At 51.9% G+C, this 26,329-nt stretch overlaps 11 protein-coding genes across 11 annotated transcripts; 4 read left to right on the forward strand and 7 right to left on the reverse strand.

Moving 5' to 3' along the window:
- Positions 1-312: 312 nt before the first annotated feature.
- T310_5024 (uncharacterized protein) lies at positions 313-1,315 on the forward strand (the record flags this gene model as incomplete). Its single annotated transcript, XM_013472097.1, has 5 exons — positions 313-375; positions 615-710; positions 975-1,015; positions 1,046-1,066; positions 1,249-1,315. 5 exons carry the CDS (start codon positions 313-315, stop codon positions 1,313-1,315), a joined length of 288 nt encoding a protein of 95 aa, XP_013327551.1.
- A 1,072-nt stretch (positions 1,316-2,387) lies between these two features.
- On the reverse strand, positions 2,388-3,637 carry T310_5025 (RING finger domain protein; the record flags this gene model as incomplete). Its single annotated transcript, XM_013472098.1, has 3 exons — positions 2,388-2,844; positions 2,895-3,451; positions 3,530-3,637. The coding sequence occupies 3 exons, from the start codon at positions 3,635-3,637 to the stop codon at positions 2,388-2,390; spliced, it is 1,122 nt and encodes a 373-aa protein (XP_013327552.1).
- Positions 3,638-4,604: 967 nt separating this feature from the next.
- T310_5026 (Mitochondrial membrane fission protein) lies at positions 4,605-5,279 on the reverse strand (the record flags this gene model as incomplete). The annotated part of the gene is made up of 4 exons (XM_013472099.1): positions 4,605-4,934; positions 4,997-5,090; positions 5,154-5,172; positions 5,261-5,279. The coding sequence occupies 4 exons, from the start codon at positions 5,277-5,279 to the stop codon at positions 4,605-4,607; spliced, it is 462 nt and encodes a 153-aa protein (XP_013327553.1).
- A 400-nt stretch (positions 5,280-5,679) lies between these two features.
- T310_5027 (uncharacterized protein) lies at positions 5,680-6,437 on the forward strand (the record flags this gene model as incomplete). The annotated part of the gene is made up of 2 exons (XM_013472100.1): positions 5,680-5,706; positions 5,793-6,437. 2 exons carry the CDS (start codon positions 5,680-5,682, stop codon positions 6,435-6,437), a joined length of 672 nt encoding a protein of 223 aa, XP_013327554.1.
- Positions 6,438-6,810: 373 nt separating this feature from the next.
- T310_5028 (uncharacterized protein) lies at positions 6,811-7,490 on the reverse strand (the record flags this gene model as incomplete). The annotated part of the gene is made up of 4 exons (XM_013472101.1): positions 6,811-7,001; positions 7,141-7,165; positions 7,233-7,319; positions 7,422-7,490. The coding sequence occupies 4 exons, from the start codon at positions 7,488-7,490 to the stop codon at positions 6,811-6,813; spliced, it is 372 nt and encodes a 123-aa protein (XP_013327555.1).
- A 1,137-nt stretch (positions 7,491-8,627) lies between these two features.
- Positions 8,628-9,578, reverse strand: T310_5029 (uncharacterized protein; the record flags this gene model as incomplete). Its single annotated transcript, XM_013472102.1, has 1 exon — positions 8,628-9,578. The coding sequence occupies one exon, from the start codon at positions 9,576-9,578 to the stop codon at positions 8,628-8,630; it is 951 nt and encodes a 316-aa protein (XP_013327556.1).
- Positions 9,579-9,934: 356 nt separating this feature from the next.
- Positions 9,935-10,607, forward strand: T310_5030 (RNA polymerase II transcription mediator complex subunit Srb7; the record flags this gene model as incomplete). The annotated part of the gene is made up of 2 exons (XM_013472103.1): positions 9,935-9,947; positions 10,060-10,607. The coding sequence occupies 2 exons, from the start codon at positions 9,935-9,937 to the stop codon at positions 10,605-10,607; spliced, it is 561 nt and encodes a 186-aa protein (XP_013327557.1).
- Positions 10,608-11,651: 1,044 nt separating this feature from the next.
- T310_5031 (SNF2 family helicase/ATPase) lies at positions 11,652-15,251 on the reverse strand (the record flags this gene model as incomplete). Its single annotated transcript, XM_013472104.1, has 2 exons — positions 11,652-14,443; positions 14,501-15,251. 2 exons carry the CDS (start codon positions 15,249-15,251, stop codon positions 11,652-11,654), a joined length of 3,543 nt encoding a protein of 1,180 aa, XP_013327558.1.
- A 754-nt stretch (positions 15,252-16,005) lies between these two features.
- T310_5032 (Phosphatidylinositol 4-kinase type II subunit alpha) lies at positions 16,006-18,429 on the reverse strand (the record flags this gene model as incomplete). The annotated part of the gene is made up of 1 exon (XM_013472105.1): positions 16,006-18,429. One exon carries the CDS (start codon positions 18,427-18,429, stop codon positions 16,006-16,008), a length of 2,424 nt encoding a protein of 807 aa, XP_013327559.1.
- Positions 18,430-21,400: 2,971 nt separating this feature from the next.
- On the forward strand, positions 21,401-22,451 carry T310_5033 (GATA transcription factor (AreB); the record flags this gene model as incomplete). The annotated part of the gene is made up of 2 exons (XM_013472106.1): positions 21,401-21,631; positions 21,729-22,451. The coding sequence occupies 2 exons, from the start codon at positions 21,401-21,403 to the stop codon at positions 22,449-22,451; spliced, it is 954 nt and encodes a 317-aa protein (XP_013327560.1).
- A 1,422-nt stretch (positions 22,452-23,873) lies between these two features.
- On the reverse strand, positions 23,874-25,758 carry T310_5034 (MFS transporter; the record flags this gene model as incomplete). Its single annotated transcript, XM_013472107.1, has 7 exons — positions 23,874-24,373; positions 24,425-24,542; positions 24,596-24,611; positions 24,664-25,304; positions 25,349-25,511; positions 25,622-25,658; positions 25,701-25,758. The coding sequence occupies 7 exons, from the start codon at positions 25,756-25,758 to the stop codon at positions 23,874-23,876; spliced, it is 1,533 nt and encodes a 510-aa protein (XP_013327561.1).
- Positions 25,759-26,329: the final 571 nt, after the last annotated feature.

Consider the following 26,329-nt stretch of genomic DNA (forward strand, 5'->3'; position numbering starts at 1 on the left):
AATTTGATTAATTCATCATCCACAGTAGACTGGTCCTGGACTGGTGATTTCGTCATATCTATCGTATCGATAGCATTGTTCTAATCATTAAAAAAGAAAAAAACAAGAAATTGTAAAAAAAAGTGAAAGTAGATAGATATATAATAAGCTGATAGCTAAGAACAATTCAGCAGGAGAACAATGAATGGAGAATAACCTAGATTAGGTAGCAGGTAGAAACAACAAGCCTACCTTGATCCACCCATGGATCAATCATAAGCAAGATGTCCTAATCAATTAGGTTTAATTACTTATTATTACTATGCAGGCTCAATGCTTCTTTGTGATGCAATTGCGGTATTGCATAATATAGATAGCAAGTTGAGGCTCTTCGTCGTAAGACGACGAGATTATATGGAAACAAGTAGTGGGAACCGCCAGAAGAGCACTGCCTAGACGCGCCCTGTCACTAGGTACCTGACCTATGTCGCTCCTCGAGAGCCAATACATACACGATTCAACAATCCGGGCGGTCCATCCGCCTCGATCTGTCGTGTCGTGGAGAGTAGCGGCAGGGGAAAGCTTCCCTTGACGGATTGATTGGAAGTCGAGTGGGCTGATGTGTCGCTCCTCAGTTCACTGCCAGTTTTTTTTATGATGATGATGATGATGATGATGATGATGATGATGATGATGATGATGATGATGATGATGATGATGATGATGATGCAGTAAGACCAGACACTTTTTGCTTGAAGAAAGGAACTAGCTACGAAGTCGAGTCCTCTTTCTTGAGCATTTATCTCACTTTATCTATCTGGACTTCATTCCCACCCCCTCTTCGACATTTGAATTGCAATTTGAATCGCAATCCACGGAAACGATCCTCTTTTGGTATTCTGTAGGGCCTACCTAAGGTAGTGATCACGATATATATAATGTGCAGTATGTACATGTAAATGATGTAATATTTATTGGTTAATTTGGTCAGGTAGATGGCTACTATTTTATTTACTATGTTTGGAGCTCCATACTGGTGAGTAGTGGACCTAGAGATACCTGATAGGGACGACGAACGAGCAAGCAAGTAAGCAGGAAGACACAATTGATTGAATTTGATCGATAGTTAGATCGACTCGTTGATCAACTAGCTAGCTAGCTAACTGACTGACTGATTGATTGATAATTTCTGCAGAGTACGGTACCCCTAGTCTTTTAACTATCAGCTACCTCTGTGAAAACATCTACACAATACACTTGACTTTCTAGGTTCGCTGAAGAGCATCGATTGATTCTAATCCGATTTGATGACTGTGATAGGATTGATGATATATGATCTAGATGAGGATGAGGGTATTTATTCTTTATTTATTTATTTATTTTAATTATTTATTCTGGGACTCTGTCACTCTGGAAATACAAACATACATACATACACATATACATGCATGCAGGGCAGGACAATTGTTTGGTTTGATTGTTTGTTCATCATCAAAGTTTTAAATAAATAAATAAACGAGGTAACAAGGTGTGTCCTGACCTCGATGAACAAAAAAAAAGAAATTACAAGAGTATGGAAAATGACAGGAGAGAAAAAAAAACCCACGAAGAAACAAGAAAACAAAGTGAAAAGAAACAGAAACAAGAGAAGAAAAAAAAGAATATAAAAAGTGGCCGACATTGCGAACCACATACTGTTCGTCTCTCATAGGTCAGATGTACTGATGATGTACTGTACCAGTATAGTACCATCCCAAATGGGTGAGTAAAGAATCAACCTCTGTAAATCACACTTGTCACAAGTTGAAAAGAAAAAAAGGAAAAAGAGGCAAACAACAAACCCAAAATGTAACGCCCCTGTACTTGGATGAAAAAAAAGTCCTTGAAAGTTCAGTTCAGTCCAGTCCAGTCCAGTCCTATCCCCATCTATGCAAATGTCCGCAGTATGAACATATCCAATGGATGACTGCGTCATATCCTGGTGGAAAGTTTCAGCGACATAAATTTCCTCGAGTGAGGTTGTATTCCGTCGACTCTGACTGCTGACTTAACTTCCGCCAAAACGACTCCTGACCCAGCCGCTGAAGCCTCCACGTCCTTCAGTCCGGGTTGAACGCCTTCGCTCCTCCGAACTGGGGGTGTGGTTAGATGCAGACCCACGCCGACTCTCGGAAGATCCATTGCCGTTGTTATGACGATGGCTATGGTAAGGATGGTAGCTATATTGGTGATGATGATGCTCAGTACCAGAAGAACGCCGCCGCGGAGGAGTTGGAGGCTCCGGACTGCTAGGAATTATCAGGGGATTTTCTCTCGTGCCAGGGGCATTCTCTCTGTGAAAATGAAACATTCGGCCATCAGCGACTTCGGCACTGATGGCAGGGCTTGGAGGCAGTGGCGCCGTTTGCTTACTGAGGTGTATTATTGATGCCACGCCTGCAGTGAGGGCAGGTATTGTGCTGATTCAGCCACATCTCAATGCATCCAAAGTGGAACCAGTGCTTGCACGGAAGTACTGCGACTTCGGTGCCCAACTCCACCGAATCCATGCAGATGGAGCACTCTGCCTTGCCCTCTGGCCCTAGCATCTCCCGATCGACCTTCTTCTTGGGTAGGGCTTGGATTGCACTCTGTGAGGCAGGCGGTGCCCCATTCCCATTCATGTTCTGGTCGATCAGTTGCGAAATCACCCGATCTAGCTCTTCCTGTGAGTAGACGGCATCGCCATGGCGACCCCCACCCAGTATACTGGCGATGATAGACAGCGGATTGCCTTCCATGATGCGGATGCCGCCTCTACCCATTGGTCTGTCGGCCTGTCCGTGTCTGTCAAATGGGAACTCTGTCTGGAACATGTTGAGGATGCTGTTTGCGTCAGCATATGATTTTATAAACGCTGGACGGGGGAAACTTACTCATTTATACTCTCAAGCGGATGTACCATCGGTTGCGGGTTGTCTGCATCTCTCGGCCATAACCCTCCATGTAGCGGATTTCTGGGACGGTCTCGATCACCATGCTCATCAGCAGTCCAAGGCGGGTGGAGATCGTCTGCGCGCAAAGGATCCCTGTCTCTGTCTCTACGTCCGTTATCGAACTGCGTCCCCGCTAGGCTCTGGAAAATGCTGTTGAAGGTACGCATGAAAGCATCATCCTGGGGAAATACGTCCGGAAATCCCCCTCGCATTCGCCGCGGGGGCATCCCAGTGGAGAAGGTTGTGCTGGTGAAGGTGAAGCGTCCGTCTGGGGAGCGGTAGGACTGGCTTCTGAAGCCACCACCGTTGCCGAACTCACGTATCTCGGCGCCCATCTCCGCCCAGGGGTGATGGTCATGGAGTGAGCTAGCCGGAGATCGAGACGCCTCTCGTCGTGGCGACTGTCGTGACTGCCGTGACTGCCGTGGGGGACTCGATGGTTCTGGCTCTGGCTCGGTCTGGTGAACTGCAGCGGGGTGCTCTGAATTTGGCTCGATCTGTAAGACATCAGTGTTAGCTCTTTGGCAGACTCACTTCCAAATCCCAAACGGGAATCGAAGTCAGAAGTGACTCACAATCTCCGTAAATTCCGAGTCACAGCGGGGACATGTCAGTCCGTAATCCGCCTTGGGGAAGACGGACTGACAAAGATGGCAGAAGACCTCCTCTTCGCGTTGTGGCATGGTGGTGGGACGGGTGGCAGTGTTTGTGGAAGAGGGAGAAAGAAGAGATCGAGCAGACGTAGGAGCGCTGGATATCCAACGCCGATGTCAGTATCCAACGCAGATGTTGGTGGACTCGAGAAGCGGATAGGGAGTGAGGGCTGTGTTGTTGTCGGTGAACCGGCCAACGCGATGTTGTGAGTGAAAGACGGGAGCTGGATAGGTATTTATTTCCCTTAAGTCATTGCCTCGATATTAGTCAAACAAACATATGACCTCCTTCAGCATGGCAAGGGCCGTGAAAAACATCGAAAACGGAGGTCGTGGCCGCAGAAAGGGAGTTCTGCCTATCAGATAGTTGGGCACGAGGCTAGAAGCACAGAAGACAGAGGAAGAAGTCTTGTGGAGGAGGCCGTTGTGGATGTTGCGGGTGTGTCCGGATGACGTTAGCAGCCGACGTCCCAACCCAAGAAGCAATTGCGCATCGCCACGAGAGCCAGCATGGCAAGGCGCTCCTCTGGCAGTAATATTGCTGCCACTCCTCGCGTTGATTGGCGCTCGTAAATCTGCCGCCTTGCCAGTGCTTTCTACGGGGCAGAATCCCCTGATGTGGTTGTGGTGTTTTGTCAGAGCTGCGCTCCGGCATATCGACAGGAATGACTGGCACAGTACGGACAGGGCTAGGAAATAGCTACTTTCTCTTTATTTCTCTTTTCTTTATCTTTGGGATGTTTCATTTTGAAGTGTCTCAGAAATGTACTTCACAACCTATGGTATTATTAGGCTAGGAACACCAGCTGCGAACGTCTGTATTTGCAGAAAGTAGACAAAATATCCAGCGACAAAAACAAAAAAACGCCGTCCCATGCCGTAATCTCATCTTCAACAAGACAAAACAGTATATACGGAGTGGAGGAAAAAGGTATTTCAACACGCTACGCCGGATATCAAGCTCAAAAATCGAATCGAGTCGGATCGACCATCATGCTCATCGTCTTCTGGCGCCCTTGAAGAGCAAACCGCCTACCACGCCCGCGGCGAGAGCCACTCCACCCACAATGGCAATGCCAATCATGCCCTCCTTCGCGACTTTGTCGTCGATCAGCTGCCGCAAGCTGGCCGCCTGCAGGTTACCCGGCTCATGCTCGAGCAGCAGGTCGTTGTACCGGCGAGCCTCGCCATAGTTGCCGAGCTTGTAGTTCCCCAGGGCCAAGTAGTAGAGGCACTCGCGCCGACGCTCAGGAGCGCTGCGGAAGATCTCCGAGAGAAGCCGGACGCCCTCCTGCTGGTCGGACCGGGAATTGGATTTAATCAGACCCTCATCAGACCGTCAGCAAGATGTCTTCAGCCGCTCTCTCTCTCTCGACCAAACAGACATACCCATGCATAGTTGAATTTTGTCTGGATGCCGACGTATTCGCCCTCCTTCTCGTACTGTGCACGCAACACCTGGAGCTCCGCGGGCTTCAGCGGGCTGGATAGACGGGGATCAGTATCGACATGGCCGTCCTGGAACGTAATTCACTGCAGAACCAACCTCTCAGCATCGGCAGCATCTGTAGATAGATGAGAACAGCATTAGCACCGGCTTGTCATTGATCGATAGGCAGGATCTATCAAGCGGTATCAGCGGGGACAACGTACACGGCAAGTTGGAGCCCATGACGAACGGGACGTTAATGCAATCAAGGTGGAGAACGAGAAGCTCGGGATCAAGAGAACAACACGGACAGAATGGTCGTGGACAGGAATGCAGTGGCCAGAGACGAACAGCAGCAGCGAGTTCCCTCGAGCTGTTTTGCTTGTGACCTGCAAATCCGCCGGCGGACCAACATGTGGCGGTGCAGGATGACAGCCAGCAATGTGACGCAATCATGCTGCCAAGCCTGTGGCTGTTGCTCCCGCAACGGCCCAACGGGAGGTGGTGTGGCGCATGTCAACATCGCGCCGCGGGTTGAGATTCGTCAATCTTCACAAGTGTCGAGTCTACATCAACTGTTCAGTGCAAGACGCTAATTGCCAAAGTATTTGGTCTATAGAATTGACATAGACTATCATTGAAAATGCTTCTCGACGAAGATCCCGCGACGGTACGTCCTTGCGATCGTTCCCACGAGAAGGGACAACTGGAAAAACATCCGAAACAGAAAGAACCTCAACTGACGCGCCCTCGCAGCTCATCCACCACACCATCGGCAATTTCAACATCCAGCCAGACAAGCTAGCCGTGACGCGGATCAATGAATCCCTCGCGACGCTGCAGCAGTCGCGCGAGCTGCGCATCAAGGAAGCAGAGGCGGCCCTGCGCAAGCTGTCCCGCAACCTGAAGGCGCTCGAAACATCGCACGAAGAAACCGTCGCTGCGCACGACCCGGCCAAGCATGCCGCCAAGATCATCGAGCTGGACACGCAGAAGTTTCGCATCGCGAAGGCGGCATCGGAGCTCGAGATCGAGAGCGAGAGGCTGGAAAGCGAGCTGGAGATGCTGAAGGAGAGGCTGGCAGAGCTCGAGGCGCAGGGTCTGGAGGGTGATGAGACGGCGCGGAGGGAGCGAGAGGCAGACGATGCTACGATGTATGCGCTGCGTTTGGCTTATACTGGTTTTCGAGACTTGCAGGTCGCTAACTGGTCATTCCATTGCAGACTGCGTCTGAAGATTTACCGGTCGCTGGGGATTGACGTCGAAGCCGACGAAAACGGGAACTATCACAAAGCGATCATTCGCAACAGCCGCAAGGGTGACGTCCATGTGGTCAACATCGACCCGAAATTTTCGCGCTTCTTCTACGCCAATTACTTCTGGCAGACCATGCAGGGGTAGTCGCGGGCCCTGATGACCTGTCATTCTTAAGCCAGCAATTGTCATATTTCTTACGGTAGGGAGAACTACGGCGTATAAGTGTCTTTATTACTTCGGCGTTTGGGCAGGGTCAATGGTTACGACATGACAGCATAATATGCACATTCCGTTTTAATTATTTTTGTTGATGATCATCCTTTTATACCCAGGGTTTTTTAATCTGGCAGTTGATAACGAGTGACTCGGAATATATACATTCATTCACTCCAGAAGGAAATATACTAAAAGGAGGGACTCGACAGAGCCAAAAAAAATTCTCTCATTCCCAAACCCAATTAACTATTACCTTAACTTCAGATCCGATCCTTTATTCTTTTTTTTATTTTTCATTTCCTCAGAAGAAAGCCGCCCAAGCCTGCAGGGCCCCCGTAATCCCCACGGCAGCACTCGTATCCTTGATGCTCTGGCGGTTGTACCACGCCGCGCTGGCCCACAGGAGGATGACGTTCAGGGCAGCGATGGCCTTGTCGAGGCGGTCGGTGAGGCCTTTAGGATGGAGGCGAGACCAGCGGTAGTTCAACAGTGCTGTGTGCATTTTCCAGTGGTTAGTCATGATACAGTATATATATATATAGGAGTTTGGGCTCAGGGAAAGGTCAGATGAGAAGATTATGTATGCTATGCAGTGGTATATAGGATATATGTACAGTACTCAGATACTCACCCGTAATCAAAAAGAATATGCTACCCTGTTTTCTGAAGTTAGAGATCATCTCATCTCATCTGCAAGAGTACCTATGTACGGACTGTACGCACCTGATACCAACCCGCCTTCGCATACGCCTTGGCGATCTTGGGCAGGTTCTTAAACTCTGGATCGGCCATCCATTTTCTTGCTATAGCCTTTTAATTTCAAATGGCATGTTAGTAATCCATCTGCATGAAAAATAAAAGTATGTCCACAGGTATATAGATGTTGAATATATGGCAGTAGACGGTACGTACCGTGTGGCCGGCAGAAAGAAGCAGCAGAGCAGCAGCGCTGATCTGGAAGCGGCGTTGCGGGGAGGGCATTTCCTTTCTTTTTTATCCTTTTCCTGTTTCTTTTTAAGTATTCTTGATCTTGTCAAGATACTGACTCTATGGTCTCTTCACAATCTAGTGTATCCGGACAACTGCTTACCTCGGTTCAGTTCAAGTTCACCAATAGTAATGTGCTGTTTTTGCCTCTTGTTCGAGGACAAGATACCGACTGAGTCCTGACTGCAGGCAGAGAAACGAAATGTGCAATATGATATGGCTTGAGCCGTCCGGCGTCAAGGGGCTTCAGCCCTCAGGGGTCCATCGAAATTAAATTATATACTCGGAACTACACGGCGTGGGAAGTGGGGAACTTTTGTTGCAAGTACGGGTACTTCTGTCGGGATACGATGCCGTAGATTTATTTAGTTCAATCCCTTGTTCAGCACTCTACTGGCACAGGCTACAGCCCCTCAGCTTCTAGGCGACTCCTGGAACACGGGTGCCATGGACATTTTTGTGATTTGCTGTCGAACTCTGGGGGATCGCCAGCTAATGAAGGGCGACACTGATAGGGGGGATTGTGCGGGGAAAGCTGCAGGGAGTTTGAGATCTCCGCATGGAGACTCCATCTTGATAGGTACTGTACACTACGCCAATATCCATAATTCCTGTCCTGTATTGGCTAGCAGCCAAATCCAGCTAGCCAAATATCTCGCAACAATCCATACGAGGCATCAAGCCCAGTATAGCCTTGCTGCACTCCACGCATGCGGGGTATGCGGAGTTTTTATCCAGCAGAATGGCATAATGCTGGATCTCCACTTGAACCGCTCTCAGCAATGATATTTCTTGCTTAACGTGGAAAGGCGTTGCCAACCAGCAGAAGATGATGTATGCGTAGGACCTTCGGCTATGTCAATTGCAGAAAGTGTCCATAGTCGATGGATAGGGCGACCAGTACCTGCAGGCAGCTCGACCCGGTCTGTTCGTAGGGAAGCTGGAGTAACGAGTCGTCGCCTGCGCTTCTCCACATGCCAGCTTCTGCGGAGAGACGACACCCTCGTAGTATTATCCCACAGAGAAGATCGCTTCATCATCATGATTGGTACATGTCATGATTCATGACGCATCTACCAACAGCGACCCTCGACTCTCTTGACTGGGGTTTGAGTCAGCGCGGTTCACAGGCTATTTGGGCTCCTGTCCTGATCGGGGCGATTTCTCCTCCAGTAGAGCCAAAAACTCAGCCTTCTTCGCAGCCAAAGACGACTGGTCTATTTGTTCCAAGGCGTGTCCGGGACCCAGGTCAGGAAATGCAGTCTCCACCATCTCCAATAACTCAACTTTGCCTGTCTCCGACAGGCGCTCGCATCCCCAGGTCGCCACCCATTCAGCTTCCTGTTTGGCCATGTCCTCTTCGACGCGGTCCATATGGGGAAACTCCTCATCGTCCCACGTCAAAATGATGTCCTTCTGTGCTGGATCAGACGAGTGCTCGCGGTACCGCGTCTCGACCCCTAGAGCGCCCAGCCCAAGCGCCTCAACCTTCCCATTCCACAGCGCCTGTCGGATGGTGCCGTCGCGCTCCATCATGATCCAAAACAGCGGATAGTCGCTCCTCGCCATCGCGTCTCGGACCCCTTTCGTCGCCTCTCTCGGACTCACCAAGATGGCCACCTTCTCACTGGTCCGCCAGCCCACGGGGGAATGCCGAAATGCGCCCTCCAGCTCTCGTACCAGATTCGGACCTAGCTTCGTCTTCAACGCCTTGCATTGGACGACGACGCGGAGTGCATGCGCGCGCCGTGGCAGGTGCCAGGTACCAACGAGATCGATACCGGCATCATCACGACCGCCGACGCGGTGCAGCGCGAAGGCAAAACGACGCAGGCTCTGCAGGACTGTGTACTCGTAGTGAGTTCCGACGTAGGTCGTGCTGGAGGCGGGAAGACCCGTTCTCTCCGCGTACGAGAGAAAGGACGGCAGGTCGTGGTGGTTCAGCGACGCTGGCGGGGGAGCTGCTGGCAGCTTAAAAAGACGACGCGTGAAGGGACTCAGTTGGAGAGAGGCCGCGCTGTGGGAGAAAGACCGGTAGACACATTGCGACAAACGTAGTGGTAGTGCTCTGCGAAGCACCATTAGCTGAGACAAGATTCTTGTGTGCAAACTGTACAGAAATCAGGGCAGTAATGACCCGGGTCGCGAGTATGAAGAGATCGGCGGAAGCAACTAAGCCCTATTGAAGTTGCTAGCTCCGCCATCTCGCAGTCACCTCCGCGGGCAACTCCACTCTGCAATTGTTAGTTAACAACCCACGAGTCCTCCACGCGACTCTGCTAAATTCCTTTCATTCTTAGTTGTTTCTTTTTCTTCAGCAATCTACGACCATAAAGGACGCTTTCACTGAAGCCACAAGACCACTAATTGCAATCTTGTCCGAAACGATCTGCACCACCATCGCCTGCCATGGCAGACATTCTCACACAGCTCCAGACATGTCTGGATCAGGTATGTCCCTTCTCTCTCTTTCTTCTTTACCTGGACATGGCTGACGTCGTGGTCGTGCTTCTCTCTCTTTCTAGCTGGCAACCCAATTCTACGCAACCCTCTGCTACCTCAGTACCTACCATGACAACGCGCCCGCCACCCCGCCCCCACGACGTCCCCGACGCAATGCCTCCGCTGGCCAAAATCCCCAAGAACCAGCCCTCTGCTGCCCCGATGCCGGCGGGCGCAGTCCAAGCCCAGGCCCAGGCCCAGGCCTCCTCGGCTTCCCCTCCGCCGGGCCACCAGCAGCAGCAGCAGCAGCAGACTGAGGGACAAGCTACTACTACTACTGCAGGCACTGATGGCGGTGCAGCAAATCAACAGCCAGACCCAAACCAACCCCCCCGACCCGACTCCCCGCGCACCTTCGCCTACCGCCAGCGCGAGCTCGCACGCGATCTGATCATCAAGGAGCAGCAGATCGAGTACCTGATCGGACGACTACCGGGCATCGGATCCTCGGAGGCCGAGCAGGAGGCCCGGATCCGCGAGCTCGAGGGCGAACTCCGACAAGTGGAAGCGGAGCGGGAGCGCAAGGCTCAAGAGTTGCGGAGATTGGGGCAGCGGTTAGAAGTCGTCTTGGGGGCTGTGGAGAGGGGGATTTATGCGCGGAGAGATTGATTGATTATCGCCTTGATATGAGATGATAAAAAAAAAGTCTTTTGCTTTGCTTTGTTTTGCTTTGTCACTTTGATGATGATGAACGATGTGATGATACCCCATATATGATGATTTCTATTCTTATCATCATTGTATTCTAAATTACAATTGCTGGAAAAAAAAAGAATGAATGATTTAAAGTGACATGAGTATGACAAGAATGCTTGCCTTCCCGTTTCCCCGATGTAGTTAGTGGTGATGGGTGGACTTGCGTCCATGTCTCTTGTATTCTTGTGTATTGCTTGTACTGTATGTAGTAGATAGTAATAGTGGTAGTAGTTGATCGAGATGCTCTTCCCTCTTCCTTCTATTTTTTTTTATCCTGTATTTGTCTCTGGAAATGCAAATGTGATTTGGGAAGGTCGAGGGGAAAAAAAAGGAAATATAAAATGCCCACGTGTCTTGTGTCTTATTTGAAGTGCCGCTGGAAAAAGGAAAAAAAATAAGGACAGACAGATCGCTGATCGTGACAAGAGAAGACGATAGGGGGTAAAAATCAAGAAAACAACACAAAAAGGGACAGAGTACGATTCAAGGCTTTTGTGATAGAGAGATACAGAGAAAAATCATCCAGTTGAGTGTGCCCGCGCAGCACCCGTCTCCACGCCAATGCAAGTGTGATGATTGCTGAATGATGAGATGACCGACCGGGATGCATTCGCCCCTACCTATGTTGGCTCAGCAGCAAAACAACCTATAATTCTCCGATAAATGCAATAAAAAAAAAGTGAAGCTCATGTGGGGAAAGAGAATATCACGCAAAACGCAAGCAGACCCTTGCCTCGCAAGCCAAGCCCAGATGAAAAAGACTCCAGAATGTTAGATCGTAGGATATTTCAAAACGAAATCAGAAGCGGCAATTCACCGGGGTATCTATAAAGAAAGAAGGATAAAAAAAACCAAACCACAATAACCTAACCAGCCTTTCCCAGCCCAAACGCCACAGATTGCGCCGTCTTGAACTCTCGATGTTGGGACGCAGATTCTATTTGCTATGCTTGTCCATCACTTGAATAGACTTCTGTATTCCCTCATTCGCGCCTCCTGAACCTCCTTCTTGTCCAATTTTCCGCGATTCATGCTCATGTCAGCCAGCTTTTGCTTCTTCTTGGCCAGTTCGAAGATCTTCTCCTCAATACTGTCCTTCATAATGAACTGAATCGTCGTAACCTCCCGCGTTTGGCCCAGTCGGTGGACACGGTCTACAGCCTGCGCCACTGCCGCCGGGTTGTACTGCGGCTCCATGACGTAGACCCTCGAAGCAGAGGTGAGATTGAGCCCAACACCGCCAGCACCAATCGTCGCAAGAAGAATGGTAATATTATCGTCTTCGCGAAATTCTTCCAGCGCCCGATTGCGAGCAGAGAACGCCATGGTCCCATCAAGACGTGTATAGCCCGTCAACCCATTATCCTTGAGCGCAATTTCGATCAGATCAAGATGGGACGTCCAGGACGAAAATACGACGCTCTTGATGGGACGCTCGCCCTCCTTCCTCTGCACGTTCTCGTCCGCAGTGCTCTGGAGATGAGAGATCAGAGCCTTGGTTTTGGTGTGGGGTCCCTCATACTCCCCCAACATTTTTGCATTCTTGCGATTGTGCTTCGCCTGCGCTTGGGTCTCCATGTACTCGTCAAATCCAGCTGGCGTGATCGTAGAATAGGTCATGGGGATCCAGCCATCACAAACCAAGCACTTGGTCTCCGAGGACGACGCTCCGACCTGGGTGTCAAACGCTTGTTTCCACGGAGAGAAACAGTCTGGACAGACAACGTCGAAGCACGGTAGCATCACCGCCATCGGAGCCTTTGTGTCCGTAGCGCCAGTCTCGGTGGTCTTGGCCACGAGCTGTTTGCCGCATTTTGCACAAACATCAGCCGACGACTCTTGCATCAGGCTGAACATCTCGTAAGCCTTCTTGTCAATTGCCCCCGGCTGATCGTCGCCCTCGCCCGCGTCGAGATCAATGGCGTCATGGGCGCTCATGCCCTTGATTCTCTCACGGTCTTCCTTATCGAGCAACTCTTTGCCGTGAGCACTGACCTGTCGCAGGATCATCATCGCCTTGAGCACGTGATGGTACATCCGCCCTCCCATCGTTGTCTTGCTCTCATTCGCGATAACCTTCATCATGACGTTGGATTCCTTGCGGAAAAATTCGTGCAGCTGCTTCTCCTTCTCAGAGAAATTCAGCATAATAATCTTATCATGTCGCGGTGGAAGATCAATCTTGTCCTTGACCCGGCGAAGGGTGAATGAGTCCACAAGAACCCGCAAGCTGGCCAATACACTGGTATCCCCGGTTTTGAACCGGCTGAGGATATAGGCCGAGAACTTGCTCTTGTCATCGTAGGGGAAAAGCCTGAGAAACTTTGTCACAGATGCGAGGTCTTCTAGCCGATTCTGAACAGGCGTGCCAGTCACAGACCACCGACGCTCCCCGTTCAGTCTGAAAATAGCCTGCGTCTGCGCGGCACTCTGTTCGCGTATCGCATGGGCTTCATCCAGAACGATACGAAACATGTTCATCTTGGTCAAGGGACTCACCCCCCGCTTGGAGCCTCTACCAGAGAGTTCACTAAGGACGATGCTGTAAGTAGTGATGACTAGGTCATATCGTGACAGCTCGTCCACATCGGTAGTCCGTGAAGAGCCATGGAAGACGTAATATGAAATCGCATTCTGCTTCAGATGCTCCTTTATCTGAGCCACCCAATTATGGACAGCACTAAGAGGAGACACCAGGAGCGTAGTCCTGGTATTGCGAATATCAGGACAGTCGCGCACAAGCTCCGGACTCGGGACCTTATTCTCCCACTCTCGAGATTCTGGGAGCGTCGCCACGACGAGGGAGAGAATGCTCAAGGTCTTCCCCAAACCCATCATATCTGCCAAGAGACCACCTAATGACTGAGGGGGCTCCTCATAGAGAATCGTCCCACTTATGATTTCACGGTAGCGTATTCTACCGTTTGCTAAGCGCTCCATCCTCCAGAGAGAATTATTGTCCTCTTCTCTGGGGCCGAACTTGCGAGGCTTCTCCTTTTCCATCATGAACCAAAGAGCCTGTTTCTGATGCCGGAGGAGTGGTGTCGCGATTTGCGGGGGAGGCTCCATTTCAGGAATATTCTCTGCGCTCCTCAGCTGATCAAACATCTTCATGACAGCATCGTTCACTTCCTCCGCCGTACGGACCTCGTAGGAAACGGACAAGCGACTACGGGGAGTCGAGGACGGCGCTTGGGATGGCTGAGTGCGTCGTCTCTCCGCGTGAGGGTTGAACACCGGAACGCCTTGTTCGACCATATTCGGAGTCATCAGCCAGACATTGTTCTGACCCAGGTGCTTCCCCACCAGGTCTGCGTCTTTTCTCAGACCGTAGAGATTGATCGAGGCGCGGTACAGAGCTGAACAGCGCTGCCATGGGATTTCGTCCGGCAATCTCCTTCGAACATCAAGACGAGCAGTGAGTTCGACTTTCAACGCTGGCGAGTCCAGTAAGGGTACAATTGCGGCGGCTGTTCTGGCATCGACGGCTCCAAACACATGCCCATGAGGATCGCAGACCTCGATCTTGTTCCCCTGACCAGGTTCGTGCCGGACACCAAGCTTGATAGAGGGCCAATCGTGCATAGAGCCTCCAAAGATATTCTGGGTGCTGGGTTTTGGCACCATATGTGCTTGGATCATGGCATTCTCTATCTTGCCATAGCAGACTTTTTGAGTCCTCAAGTCATTAGATCCGGTGACTTGCAAGTCATCATCTTCTTTTCCGGATGCAGACTTGGATCCGGCGTCTGAGCAAACATTAGCAAGCCTAATTCAAGTTCATCCAAGTATCGATTTATCCTTACCACTCGTAAGATCGACGACGTCAGGTGTCGTGCCGGGCGTTTCCTTGCCTTCTTTCATCCAGTCGCCCAAGCCACCGTTCCCAGATATCTCAAACTGTGACTTCGTTCGGGTCACAGATTTCTCGTCTACTTCTTTAGCCGTCTTGACGCGTTTCTGCGGCTGGTCCTCGCGTCTTTCCACTCCGTACATGTTCTCGATCAGACTGACATGCCCTCCACCGGGACTATCATCCTCTCGAGGACGCTTTGCCTTCGTTTCGCCTTCTTCACCGTTTGGGAAGTCGCCGTTGATAAACTCGACATCAACGTCGCGTCTGTGTTGCGATTCGTCTTTGGCAGAGAGCGCATCGTTTTTCGGAGGCTGTGGCGGAATGGAACTCGATCGCGATCTCGACTTGGGCCCAGTCCTAGAGGACGTGGACTGAGACCTGGGATTCAGAAGTTGATGCGCTGTCGAAAATGTTCCTGCTGGTGCAGTGCCAGGAGAAGCACCGCCAGCCCGGGTTGCGTCTTGCTGCTCTAATCCTTGACGAAGTGAGCCACTCTGGTCCTCGGTTGAAGATGCGGGGTCATCATGAGGGTCAGGGGTGAGGAAATCAGAATATGAAGCTGGTGGTTCGCTACAAGCTCTACCAGCCATGCCTGATTTATGAGAAGGGGAGAAAGAAGATGGTTCCTGATCGTTACCATTGGCTTCGATCTGCTTCTTGTAGGCCCGCGGGTCCAGCAGCATGGCGGCACGAGACGCCATGGTGTCGAGTCGCCGTTGGGTTTCTAGACGTTGAAGTCAACTTCACCAAGGGGTAGCGAAGTGAGCGATATGTCCTGAGATGTTTCTGCGAAGGCGAGGTGAGCTGAAAGACGCGTAAGAGTGTCTGGCCCTGATACGGGGACGGTGGTCATCGAGTCTCTATGAAACGAGTGTATAATCCCAGCGGCGACAGACCTTACAGCGGAAGACCATCGGCCGCGTGGAGCAGACAGTGGAAGAGCTAGAAAATGACAGAGGGCACCAAGGAAAGCTATTCATAGTGACCTCACATCCAGAGCTGGACGTGAGGGTTATGAAGCGGAGAGAGTCGCCTGAGGCTGATGGCGGCTGGGTAACGGACCGAAGGCATGACGCACCGGCAGATCGACGGCGCGCCAAGAGATCCGCGATAAGATTGCCTCGACGGCAGCTATCTATCAGCTTATCGTTCACAGAGCATCAGTCATTACAGCAGCCAGATTCCAGTTGCATTATGGCAATAATCGTAACTATATTACAATGAATCGGGGTCGACAAGGCGACTTCTAACTCAGGAGATTAAACCAACAATGTGGTGTCTATATACAATCACTTTCCGCCCGCATATTTTCCGTGAAGAACTCCCAGAGTCCAAAAGGCTGTGCATAGTGTCGTCAAAATGCGTCTCTTCGCCATCGCGAAGAGACAGAAAAGAGGCAAAAAATAAATTAATAAATAAGAAAAAAAGGAAAAGAAGAAGAAAAAAGGAGGCAGATTAACACCATGTAAAGACGGGGTTTTTGCTCTTTACCGTCTCCAGGCGTTCGACAATGACTTTGCGCTCAGTCCCTTCCATTCCCTCGGCCGCAGCATACCCCAGATCGCCTTCGAGATCGTCTCCTCCAAAGGCCCACGGGTTGCTGGAACGGCGATGGGAGAGAGAGCTCTGTCGCCCGTGTCTTCCCGACCGCTCTGGTCGCCCGGAGTCAGATCCTGCTTTGGTACCCCGAGGTCGGGAAGACGGGACAGCCCAGCTCCTAGCTAACTCTCTGCTGTCATCGAAACTACTGTATGTCGATTCACGGGGGCTGCCGCCTTCTTCTCCAATGCTCCCTAGTTCGGCAGAGCGTCGGCCGCGGGCCAGTTCAAATCGATTGGGGTTTGGAAGCTCGCTAGGCGGAGAACCCCAGCTCAGCAGATCGTTCTCCTGCGCCTGCTCAGAAGATATGGCTGCGCTGATATCCATCTCTTCCTGTTCCTGACCGCGTTTTCTCGCCCGGCGTCGCTGCGCCTCAGTCGAGGGCCCGCGAAGCGGGATCGCGACGGGAATATCCACCCGGTCATCCCAGACGCACACCCTCGTCCTTCGAGTGAGTTCCAAGGGACCATGATCCGGCTGCTTGAGGGTTTCAACCACGTTCCAGGCCTGGCCTTTCATGACGGCTATCTGTTTGGCGAACATGCTTTCCTTGAAATCGGCATCCTGAGAAAAGACCCGTCGGAGAGCCGTCTGCGTGCCGCTCCACCAAGCGGTCGACGTGAGCAGCGGGAGGAAATGGTCTCGCGTCTTCTGAGAGAACGGCTGTCCGATGAGTGAGACGGGAAGGAAAAGCCAACCGAAGGGAAAACTTCGCCACTGGATCGAGTTAGCCTGATTTGCTCCATGTCCACTGAGGGGGGATACCAATCGACCTACCGCATCGGGATGCTTCCATGGCCACGAAAGACTGTTGTCGATCGCTCCGATTTTTATTGACGCCCGAGATTCCAGGGCACTTGAGGGGGTCCCTGTCCGGCTCGTAGCCACCATGGTTTCATGCCGTTTGTAAGGCAATGACGATGTACTTCGGTTCGCACCGTTCCTCTCCGCATCGACGGATACCGGACGGGCCGGGGGCATGGTGTCATGATCATGATCGTGGTCGGCAAGACCATTTGTCTTGGGAGGGTCCGCGACGATGGAAACTTCTTCCGTTTTCCAATCGACCTTGATCATCCAGTTGTCTAAACCGCGGTCTGTATTTCGCATGATGTAATCTAGAATGACCAGCTTCTCCAGTTCTTCTCGGAATGACTGCTTCAGGTTCTCGGTCCAGTAGAAGCGGGGCTCTTCGTCTTGGGGAGACGGCGTGCGGACATGTGCATCGTCATATTCGTCCTCTTCGTCATCAGAATGGATGCCAGAGGGCCGGCAGGCTTCATTCCACGGTCGCTTCTTCCGCTTCGGGGCATCCTCAGCACGGAAACCCGAATTGGTCTGATCGGGCCAGGGATGCTCCCGCAGGAAGACGGTTGCATCCTTGTATCCTTTCAGGAAGACTTGAAAACTGCCCACCTTGGCAGGAAGCGGCTTCCGGCCTCCCCATGCCTTTCTCCGGTCCCAGAAATCGTAGTAGAAGGATTTCGAGGACAACCAGACGATGTCGGTGTATGGGACTATGTTGGTGCGCAGTCGACAGTCGAGCACGTAGGCGGCGGCCTCGGAAACGTAGGACAGATTGGGGATGAGACATGCGCGGCCAAAACAGCAAGGGAAGAGATTCCGGTGCAGCCACTTGGTCCATTTGGGGTTCCTCGAAGCGTACGGCTCCTCATCTTTGGGCTTGAAGACGCCGACGATCTTTCCCTCGGGGTTGCGGGCAAAGTAGCTACCAGAGCTGCCCTGGGAGATCATCTTCGGATGAATGCCCATGTCGATGGCGGTGCGAACACTCTCGACGATAGCTTCAAACTCTGCGCGGGCTTGCTGCTGCTTCTTTTCCCATTCATCCGATTCCAACATCTCCGCCGTGTAAGGTCGAACGCCGTCGGGAGGCTGGAAGACGGTGTGATAGATCTCTAGTTTCTCGTCTTCCGAAGACTTGCCCCGGCCCTTGTGGATCTTGAACTTGGAGGCAATTTCCTCTGCCCAGCGCTCCAGACGAGCATTGATCGCCTTGATGTCGACACCGGTCGAATTACTCCGCTTTCGACGTCGATAGTGGCCGTTGCTTTTGCGGCGATATTCGGGCGGCGACAAGGTGCCGGGGGCGCGAGCGGAGATGGGCGCATACTGAGGAGTCGAGGTGGATAAGGTGCGTGGCACGTCATAGGGGTCGTCTTCGTCCAAAGAGTCATAGTATCCTTGGTCTCTCTCCTCCTCCTCGGCCTGGGCGAGGCGAGCGTAGCCAGACGTGGCCGGGCGCGGTTGTTTGGGCATGGCCGCAGCAGCCGAACGGACGGAGGCGACAAACAAATAAAAAATAACAACAAAAAGAAAATAAAGGAATGAACAGGAAGCAAAGACAGAGACACCGAGGGGCACACGTGAAGGTATCTCAAGGCATCGCAGAAACAAAAATAGGAATGGGACTGAGGAACAGATTGGGCAGTGGCACAGCCCCTTGGAGGAGAGCTAGGGGCGTGGTGCAGCAACGGCGACGGAGTGGAGGAGGTCCGCTGCTAAGGCGACGGAGCAACGTTAGTGCGGACCCGCGGCGGCGCACCAGCCACAGCAGGGGCTGCCGGGTCAGCCACGGGAGCCACAGCCCAGCCCGTGACCGCGCTGCTCCACCGCGTGGAATCCAGCGCGTGCCCCGATTGCACCCCTTAAGCCAACTATGAGGACCGTGTATTTCCTACTTCTAATAATAAGAATTAATAGCCCACTCGGCCGAAGATCGCTCACCACGACGCACACGCTCGACCCAAATACGGGTCTTCTTGCCGGATGGCCGAGTTGGGAGTCAGTCAGTCAGTCATCGAGCATGACGAAGAGTGTGGCCTGAAGCCACAGAAAGGAACTCAGGGCGAAGAATTCATCGCAAGATAACGTAGGCACCGGCGCGGAACATTACCAGACGACGGTACGGACCGCTGCAGGTACCAAGGGATAATATTTCGACTATGGACGTGCAGAAGAGTAGATCTGGATACTTACTACAGAGTACTTAGTATGAGCCTAAGAGGCCGACAGATGGAGCCGCGGAGACGGCTAGCTCGCTAGTAGTAGTGACTCAGGCTGGCTAGAACCTGGCTAGAACCGCTAGGAAGGTAGCTTTTTTTCGACAGCGACAACTCCTCCTATCGTGTACACACAGTACGTAAAGAGGTAACATTCGGAGGACACGCAGAATACCGTATCGTACCGGCAGGTGGCCTGCTCAAGGCTCCGCGGTCCAATGGCAGGTGCATAACAGAGCCCCTTCCTGCCGCGCGGTACGGGAATTTGGTAACAATGAGGTTTCCGTGTGACCAGATGGAACTTGTGGAGGCGTATTATTATCGCTTATCCCACTGGAGGAGCGGGAGCAGGTCCGTTATCGGGAGCCGTCTCAATTAAAGGGGGAACACGCAGGGGTGCGATAAGTACGTCGAGTGCCCCAGATTGCCAGCTAGCGTTACGGCCAGGTAAGAAAAACGAAGAACATTATTACCTGAGGAAAACAACGGCCTGGGAGCATCCAGGCCGCTGTGATCCAGAATGTAGCCATCGTAGGCCCTGAAGAAAAGCGGCATGCCCAGCCAAGCGGCCCATACCAAGCCGGCGGTGGGCAAGCGGACTGGTCCCTCGCATGCACGACGTTAATACCAAGCAGCTGCCAGAATTCTCCAGGACGCGCGCTCGCAGACGATCGTCGCGGGTCGAATCGATACCAGCGCCGATAGCACCCGTTTACCCACCAGGAGCCATCATCGACCAGTAGCAGCTGCTGGCGGCCTGTCTCATTACAGGCCTCAGTCCTCCTCCTGTTCGGGTTGGTCGATTGCCCTCTCCATCATTCTCCTACTCTCCTCTAGCTACGAACTGCCTAACCGACCTAATTCCTCCCTCGATCCCTCTAATCATCGCTATCCCAACGTCAGTCACTCTTTTGGAAATTGTATCTCCCGGCCGTCGTCGATCGTTCCTCTCCCGCTCCTGTCTCTCTCTTTTTTAATTTCCCCCCCCCCCCCGGTGACGACCCTTCTGATTATCGAACGACCTGTTTCCTCTTATTGCACTGCACTACACTGTTTATTATACTGTCTCGTTCACGTCCTAATTGTACAGTCATATCTTAATTTTAGTCACTTTCCTCCGCTCCGCTGTCAACCCGCCTGCGAGATCCCTGTGCCTCATCTGTCGACGGCAGACCTCACCCGGTCTGTTCCTGCTTCATTGCACGCTTGATCCTGTTCCTGTCGTCTGTCAACTCGGGACCCGCGGAGGTCTCGACCATCCTTCACCACGGCTTCCACAGTGGCTCCTCTACTTTTCCGGGCTTCGCCCATTGATCCAGCGCTCCGCTCGCCATCGTCGTCCGAGCCGCAGTCCCGACAACTCGCCGGCTACACCTCTGCTCCCGCTGACGGCCAGGTGACTCCTCACCTCCCCTCGCCCACAGACCTCGCCCACGGGGCTTCACCATCGACGTCCACGCCCCCGTCGAACACACTCCCGCCGCCTTCGTCTCTGGAGCTCCGGGGTGACAGCGGCAGTGGCGGCAGCAGCAGCTTTGTAGGGTCCAGCACCGTCCCTCCTTCGCTCCCGGGACTGTCGGCGTTGGCCTCTGTGGCATCGGCTCCCACATCACAGCTACGGTACGTGCCAGATCAATAAATACACATCTGTGAAGGGGGAGGATGTTCTACGTGTCTTGCGGGGGTGCAATGGGCGGTCCTGTGGTCAGCACGGCGGGTGGTCGATTGCTGCCTCAGGAACCAACCCGCAGCCAGTCACCACCGAAGAAGTAATTCGAATTATTATTATTCTGAGCTGAGCCTAATATTGATTAATCGTCTTGCCGCAGATCCCCCAGCAGCAGCAACAATAATGCCACTGTGACCATGTCGTACGCAACGTCATCGCCGGCAGCGACCACGGGAGGCCAGGGCAACACTCCAGTAAGTCTTTGGACCATAGTTTATTATTTTATTTATTTTATTATCTGTGTAATGCCCGTCTCTGCATCCTCGGCTGTCTGGCGTGTGCAAGCTGTTATCAGCTGCGGCTGCGGGTCTTGGCGCCGGCTCGTCTGTTCTGCCGGCTGCACCACCCGCTTTTCAGGCCTTATCGCGCCCGACCGTCAAATCTCTCCAGATCTTATCAACCGCGCTCTCCCACCTCGCTGCCACTATCAGCACCCCAACTCCCTCCCTCTTCCCGGCTCCCTCTCTGACCCTGCCTTCCTCGATCCCCTTTTCTCGCCATGGCTACGACATTGACTGATCAAAAACGCCCTCAATTACAGCCTGTCTGTCAGAATTGTGGCACCTCCACCACGCCCCTTTGGCGCAGGGACGAGCTTGGCTCCGTCCTCTGCAATGCCTGCGGCCTCTTCCTCAAGCTGCATGGCCGTCCACGGCCGATCAGCCTCAAGACCGATGTCATCAAGAGTCGCAACCGGGTAAAAACTGCCGGACAGGGCCCTAAGCGCAAGGTGCGTACGCTCCCGAAAGATTTTTCTCACAGGCCTCGCGCATCCCGCGCGCATCCATCGCTTGCCGCAACCATCACTAACTCGTGTCGCGTCGCAGTCCGCCAGTAATCTGGACACGAACGGCCTGTCGGCCTCAAGATCAGAGGCAGGCACGCCCCCTCTCGGCTCTCAGGGTTATCGTCGTGCATCCCGAAAGACATCCCCCGGCCATTCGGACCGCTCCAACTCCCCGATCTCCCGCACCAATACCCCGGGCGTGCCGTCTCTGCAGCAACAACACAATTCCAACATTGCTCCTCAACACATGTTCGACAGCGTCACGCTCACTGATCACAACTTCAACAACTCCAACACCCTTCCGGCTCTGCAGATCAGGCAACCGTCGCCGGGCTCGACCTCCTCGGTCGTGGACCGTCATCTCGACGTGCCTCAGACCTATGAAGGCCTGCTGGCGGCGAACACGTCTCTCAAGACCCGGGTCAGCGAGCTTGAAGTGATCAACGAGTTGTTCCGGGGTCGCGTCGCCGAGCTCGAGCAGAGCGATGCAACCGCCCGGCGGTCCGAAATGATCGTCCGCGATTCCGAGGTGCGCCTGCGGCGGTCGCTGGAGGAAGCTCACCGGCGCGAAGAGGAACTCAAGCGTCGTATCAGTGAACTCGAGCAGCAGCTGGCGGAACGTACCGGCTCCAATTCCAACTCCAATTCCACACAAAACGGGAATGGCAACGGTTCCAGCGAGCCTTTGCCAAAGAAGATCCGCTTATCCGACGTGGTGGATTACTCTGCCGAAGACCCCGCCAAGTCTCCCAAGACAGTGTGAGGTCTAGGTCAAGCGGATTGTTTTTTTGTTTTCTTTTCGACTTCTTTCTGATTCTTTGATACCCTGTGATGAATCTCTCGATGGGCGAAGACAAAAAAATTATTCTCACTTGGATTTCGCCTGTTAAAATGCCTTTGTCTTCTTGGCTGGTCAATTTTGATCTCCACATAACAGTGACAAGAACAAGAAGTGGAATCTACTGCCGAGAGGGCAATTGTGTGAAAAAAAAATCTTAAAAAGAAAAAGGGAGGGGAGATGAGAAAGTGTTGTCTTATTTACCGCCAACTTTGGCCTAATATCTTTTCTATTTTGTTCTGCTTTTCGCGTTGGGAATGGGTTATCATGAATATAGAGTGGTATGGGCGGCTAGGATCAGCAACGGGGATTGCACGATTTGATCATTCCATTATCGAAATAATTATTTGTTTCTTTATTCTTTCCCCCTTTTTCTTTCGATTCTCGATTCAGTCAGTTATCTGCGCTTGCGTTCCAACATGGACCGAGTGTATATAATAAACATTTGGATCGCTCATCATGAGAGACGTGCCTTTTTCTTCGCCTGGCAGTCTTCACTACCACTACCCTACCCTACCCCCCCCCCCCCCCTTACTTTTCCCATCTTCTTTCCTCATTGCCATGCTGTCTCTGGGGGTGGCCAAAAAAAATCTCTTTAACTCTCCAATCACTTTTTGCTTCTTCGCCTTGCTTTCACGTTGACTAGTTTACCTACTATAACTATCTATCGATCTAGTGTAATACTACTTTTGATTGATTCCTTCTTCGCGTGTTTGTGTGGAATATCAGTATTACGAGAGATAAAAAGTAGAATGCATGCATTTGTCATATAACTACAGTACTAGGTAGTGCTCTTTTATGTATCGTACACGCGTACTGTACATACATATAGAAGGAAGGTACTCCCTCCTAGTCCTAGTATAGGTAATTTAGTAATTAATCTAATCCAATTTCCCCAGGAACAAGCAACCGTCATGAGCTCATGAGAAGAAAGAAGGATAGATATACGTAGATGATTTAGATGCAGATGTCTATCTATTTAGCAATGCATGCAAGTGGATAAACCAAAAAAAAAAAGGAAAACAAACAAGATAAATGAATGCAACAACTAGTGGGAAGTTAAAAAAAAAGGGTAAAAAAAAAGGAAATGTTTTTCTACAGTCCGGTGTATGTATGTATGTACTGTACATACATTGTGAGAGTGAATATAGATAGTAATATAGTAATAGTAATATAGTAATAATGCGATGGATGTAGAAAAAGAAGAAAAAGAAAGGAAATACATAGCACTGGATTATTATAGACAGACGGAAGACCTTGAGAGAAAAAAATAGAAACAGATCCCGGGATTTGCTTATGTTTGTTTGTTTTTTCTATGTATGAATTTCTTTCCTTTTTTTTTGACTTTTAAGCAATCCGTTCATGCTGTCCAGGCTTCCTGACAAAGACAGACCCGGACCTATGAACGCGCTTCTCCTGCCAGATACTCCACAGACAGACGAGCAGGCCCGCCAGGCCAGAGAAAAAAGTCACATAGTACGCGGCGCGGTAGCAGCGCAGGCCCTCGGTGCAGTCGCGCTCGCCCTTGGGCGAGATGACCGAGTGGTGGTCGTAGATGGTGCCGTAGAGCAGGTTGAAGACGTTGCCGCTGATGACGGGCGCGAGGGTCATGACCCCCCAGTTCTGCGACAGGCCTGCGATGCCGAACGTGTGCGCGACCAGCGACGGGAATACCCCGAAGAGGAAGCCGTAGGCTAGCCCTGTCGCGGACGACACGACGATCAGGTGGTGCGGGTTCGAGATGGAGAAGCTGGCCATCTGCGTCATGGTGAAGACGGCCGCTGAGATGAACAGGCACCAGAAGCGCGACATTTGCAGTTTCTTCACTAGAAGGTCGGATCCGACGCCTGGAGGTGGTCAGAGATCATCACCACTGGAAAAGGATGCAGCGGGCTTACCACTCAGAAGCCGGCCGATAAAGCTGCAGATGGACAGCGTCGATACATGAACCACTTGACGATGGTGAATGAATATCGAATCAACGCTGTCATCGTAGTATTTCCAAAGTGCTTTCGTCTATGCGCGGGTCAGCATTCTGGACGAACATGAGTGTTCCACAGCCTCCTTACGTTGTTGCCGATATTGCTGCAAACTGTCAGAAATAAAATACGGGATAGTATGGCTGGGTGAGACTCACTTGATCGTCATCAGACCAATACCAGACAACAGCCCCATAATCAGGAAAAGCTGCCAGAACTCTAACTTAGACAGTAGAGCCAATCCCCTGACATCTGGATAATGTGAGCTATTTCCCATCTCAGCAGGCATTTCTGCTTCGTGGCTTCGGTCCTCGGATTCTCTTGGGGTTGTGGTTTTGGATACTAGGGACGAGGTTTCGTCGGTGTCGGCGTTGCGGTTGGCTAGGCCCGCGCTGGACGAGGCAGGTGGTGATGACCTGGCTTGTGTCTGGGATTGTGGTGCAAAAGCTCGGTTCAGCGTACCTGTTTCATCGACCCCATAGTAGACATGCCGGTCGTCGACCGATAGCGACCGGCGCCCTCCCCGCGATGTACTACTTCCGTCTTCTGCGTCGTGGTGCGGCAGAGGAGCATACGAACTCCGCGTAGGGATGATGCGGAGAAAGATCGTCGAGACCAGGATCATGACCGTGGTCCCCACGGATAACAAGAGGAGGAATTGAGCGGTGTCCCCCTTCAACACCAGGGACGATATTGTCGAGAAGACAAACGCGCTGAGACCAAACGCAGCAAGAGGGAAAGAAGTGGCAGTCCCACGGTGGTCCGGGAAGTTGGTGGCCGCTAGATTTGGGTTTTTCCTCTTTCAATTTCCTGTATATATGCACACGACGAGTGAATACTTACCAGCCTTGATTGCTGCTGAAAAGGCCGCACAACCTCCCAGTCCAGTAAGAAATGAGCATACCAGCAAAAAGCCAACACTGACAGAGCCTTGGCCATTTTCATATGCTTTTCAATAAACTCTAGATTAGCACAAGATCTCCAGGGTAGTACCAGAGAACCATACCTATATGGATAGGATAGTAGCCACCTCCAATGGTGGCTGCTCCGATCAGGAGAGCAATACGGGGGCCCTTCGTGTCGATCAAGAGTCCGATGGGTATCCCCGATGCATACATGCCTAGGTTTGCTGCCGTGCCCTTAAGAAAGACCACTATGAGCCGTCGCAGTCCTTCCTTGGGAACGAGGAACTTACTATCAGATTGCTCTCTTTCGACGAGAGTTTCAGCCTCTCGGCGAATTGAGGCGCCCATGCTGAGTATGCATACTGTTGAGGACATTAGCCGGATTCTCTGCTCAGAACAAGGAAATCTCCTTCAAAACCCTACGTACATTCGTTCCACAGGCTAGAGAAATCACCGTCGCCGCTACCACCGAAAGCAGCCTCTGGGCTCTCAACGTTGAAGCAGTCATGGCGCAATGCGCAATTAGCCAGCGCCGTTGCACCTTCGATACCTCTTGTCCTGAGCAGTCATAAAGAAAAAGAAAGGAGACAGCAAAAAGCCAATAAATAGGGACGCGCGGCTTCCAGAGTCCTAGTTTCAGTATCGGTTCCACCGATAAGATGTAACTATTGACTCTCCGATCGCCGTCGCAGCTGGGATGTCAGGCTTGGCAGTGGGATGCGACGACGGTTTCGAGGAGCCACGAGGTCCCAATACGTTGGCAGAGCAGAAATTATGAGACGTAAACGCTACTTGGTATATGATCACGAGACGTCCTCCCACATTGTCGAATTAACCTAACACTCCGCCGCGGACTTATCTCCGACATCGCGATCGCAGGCACTGCTTATGTAAGGGGGGTAAGTGACGAAGGCGGCTC

This window comes from Rasamsonia emersonii, assembly GCF_000968595.1.
Source record: "Rasamsonia emersonii CBS 393.64 chromosome Unknown ctg1118621760224, whole genome shotgun sequence".
Taxonomy (NCBI): Eukaryota; Fungi; Ascomycota; class Eurotiomycetes; order Eurotiales; family Trichocomaceae; genus Rasamsonia; species Rasamsonia emersonii.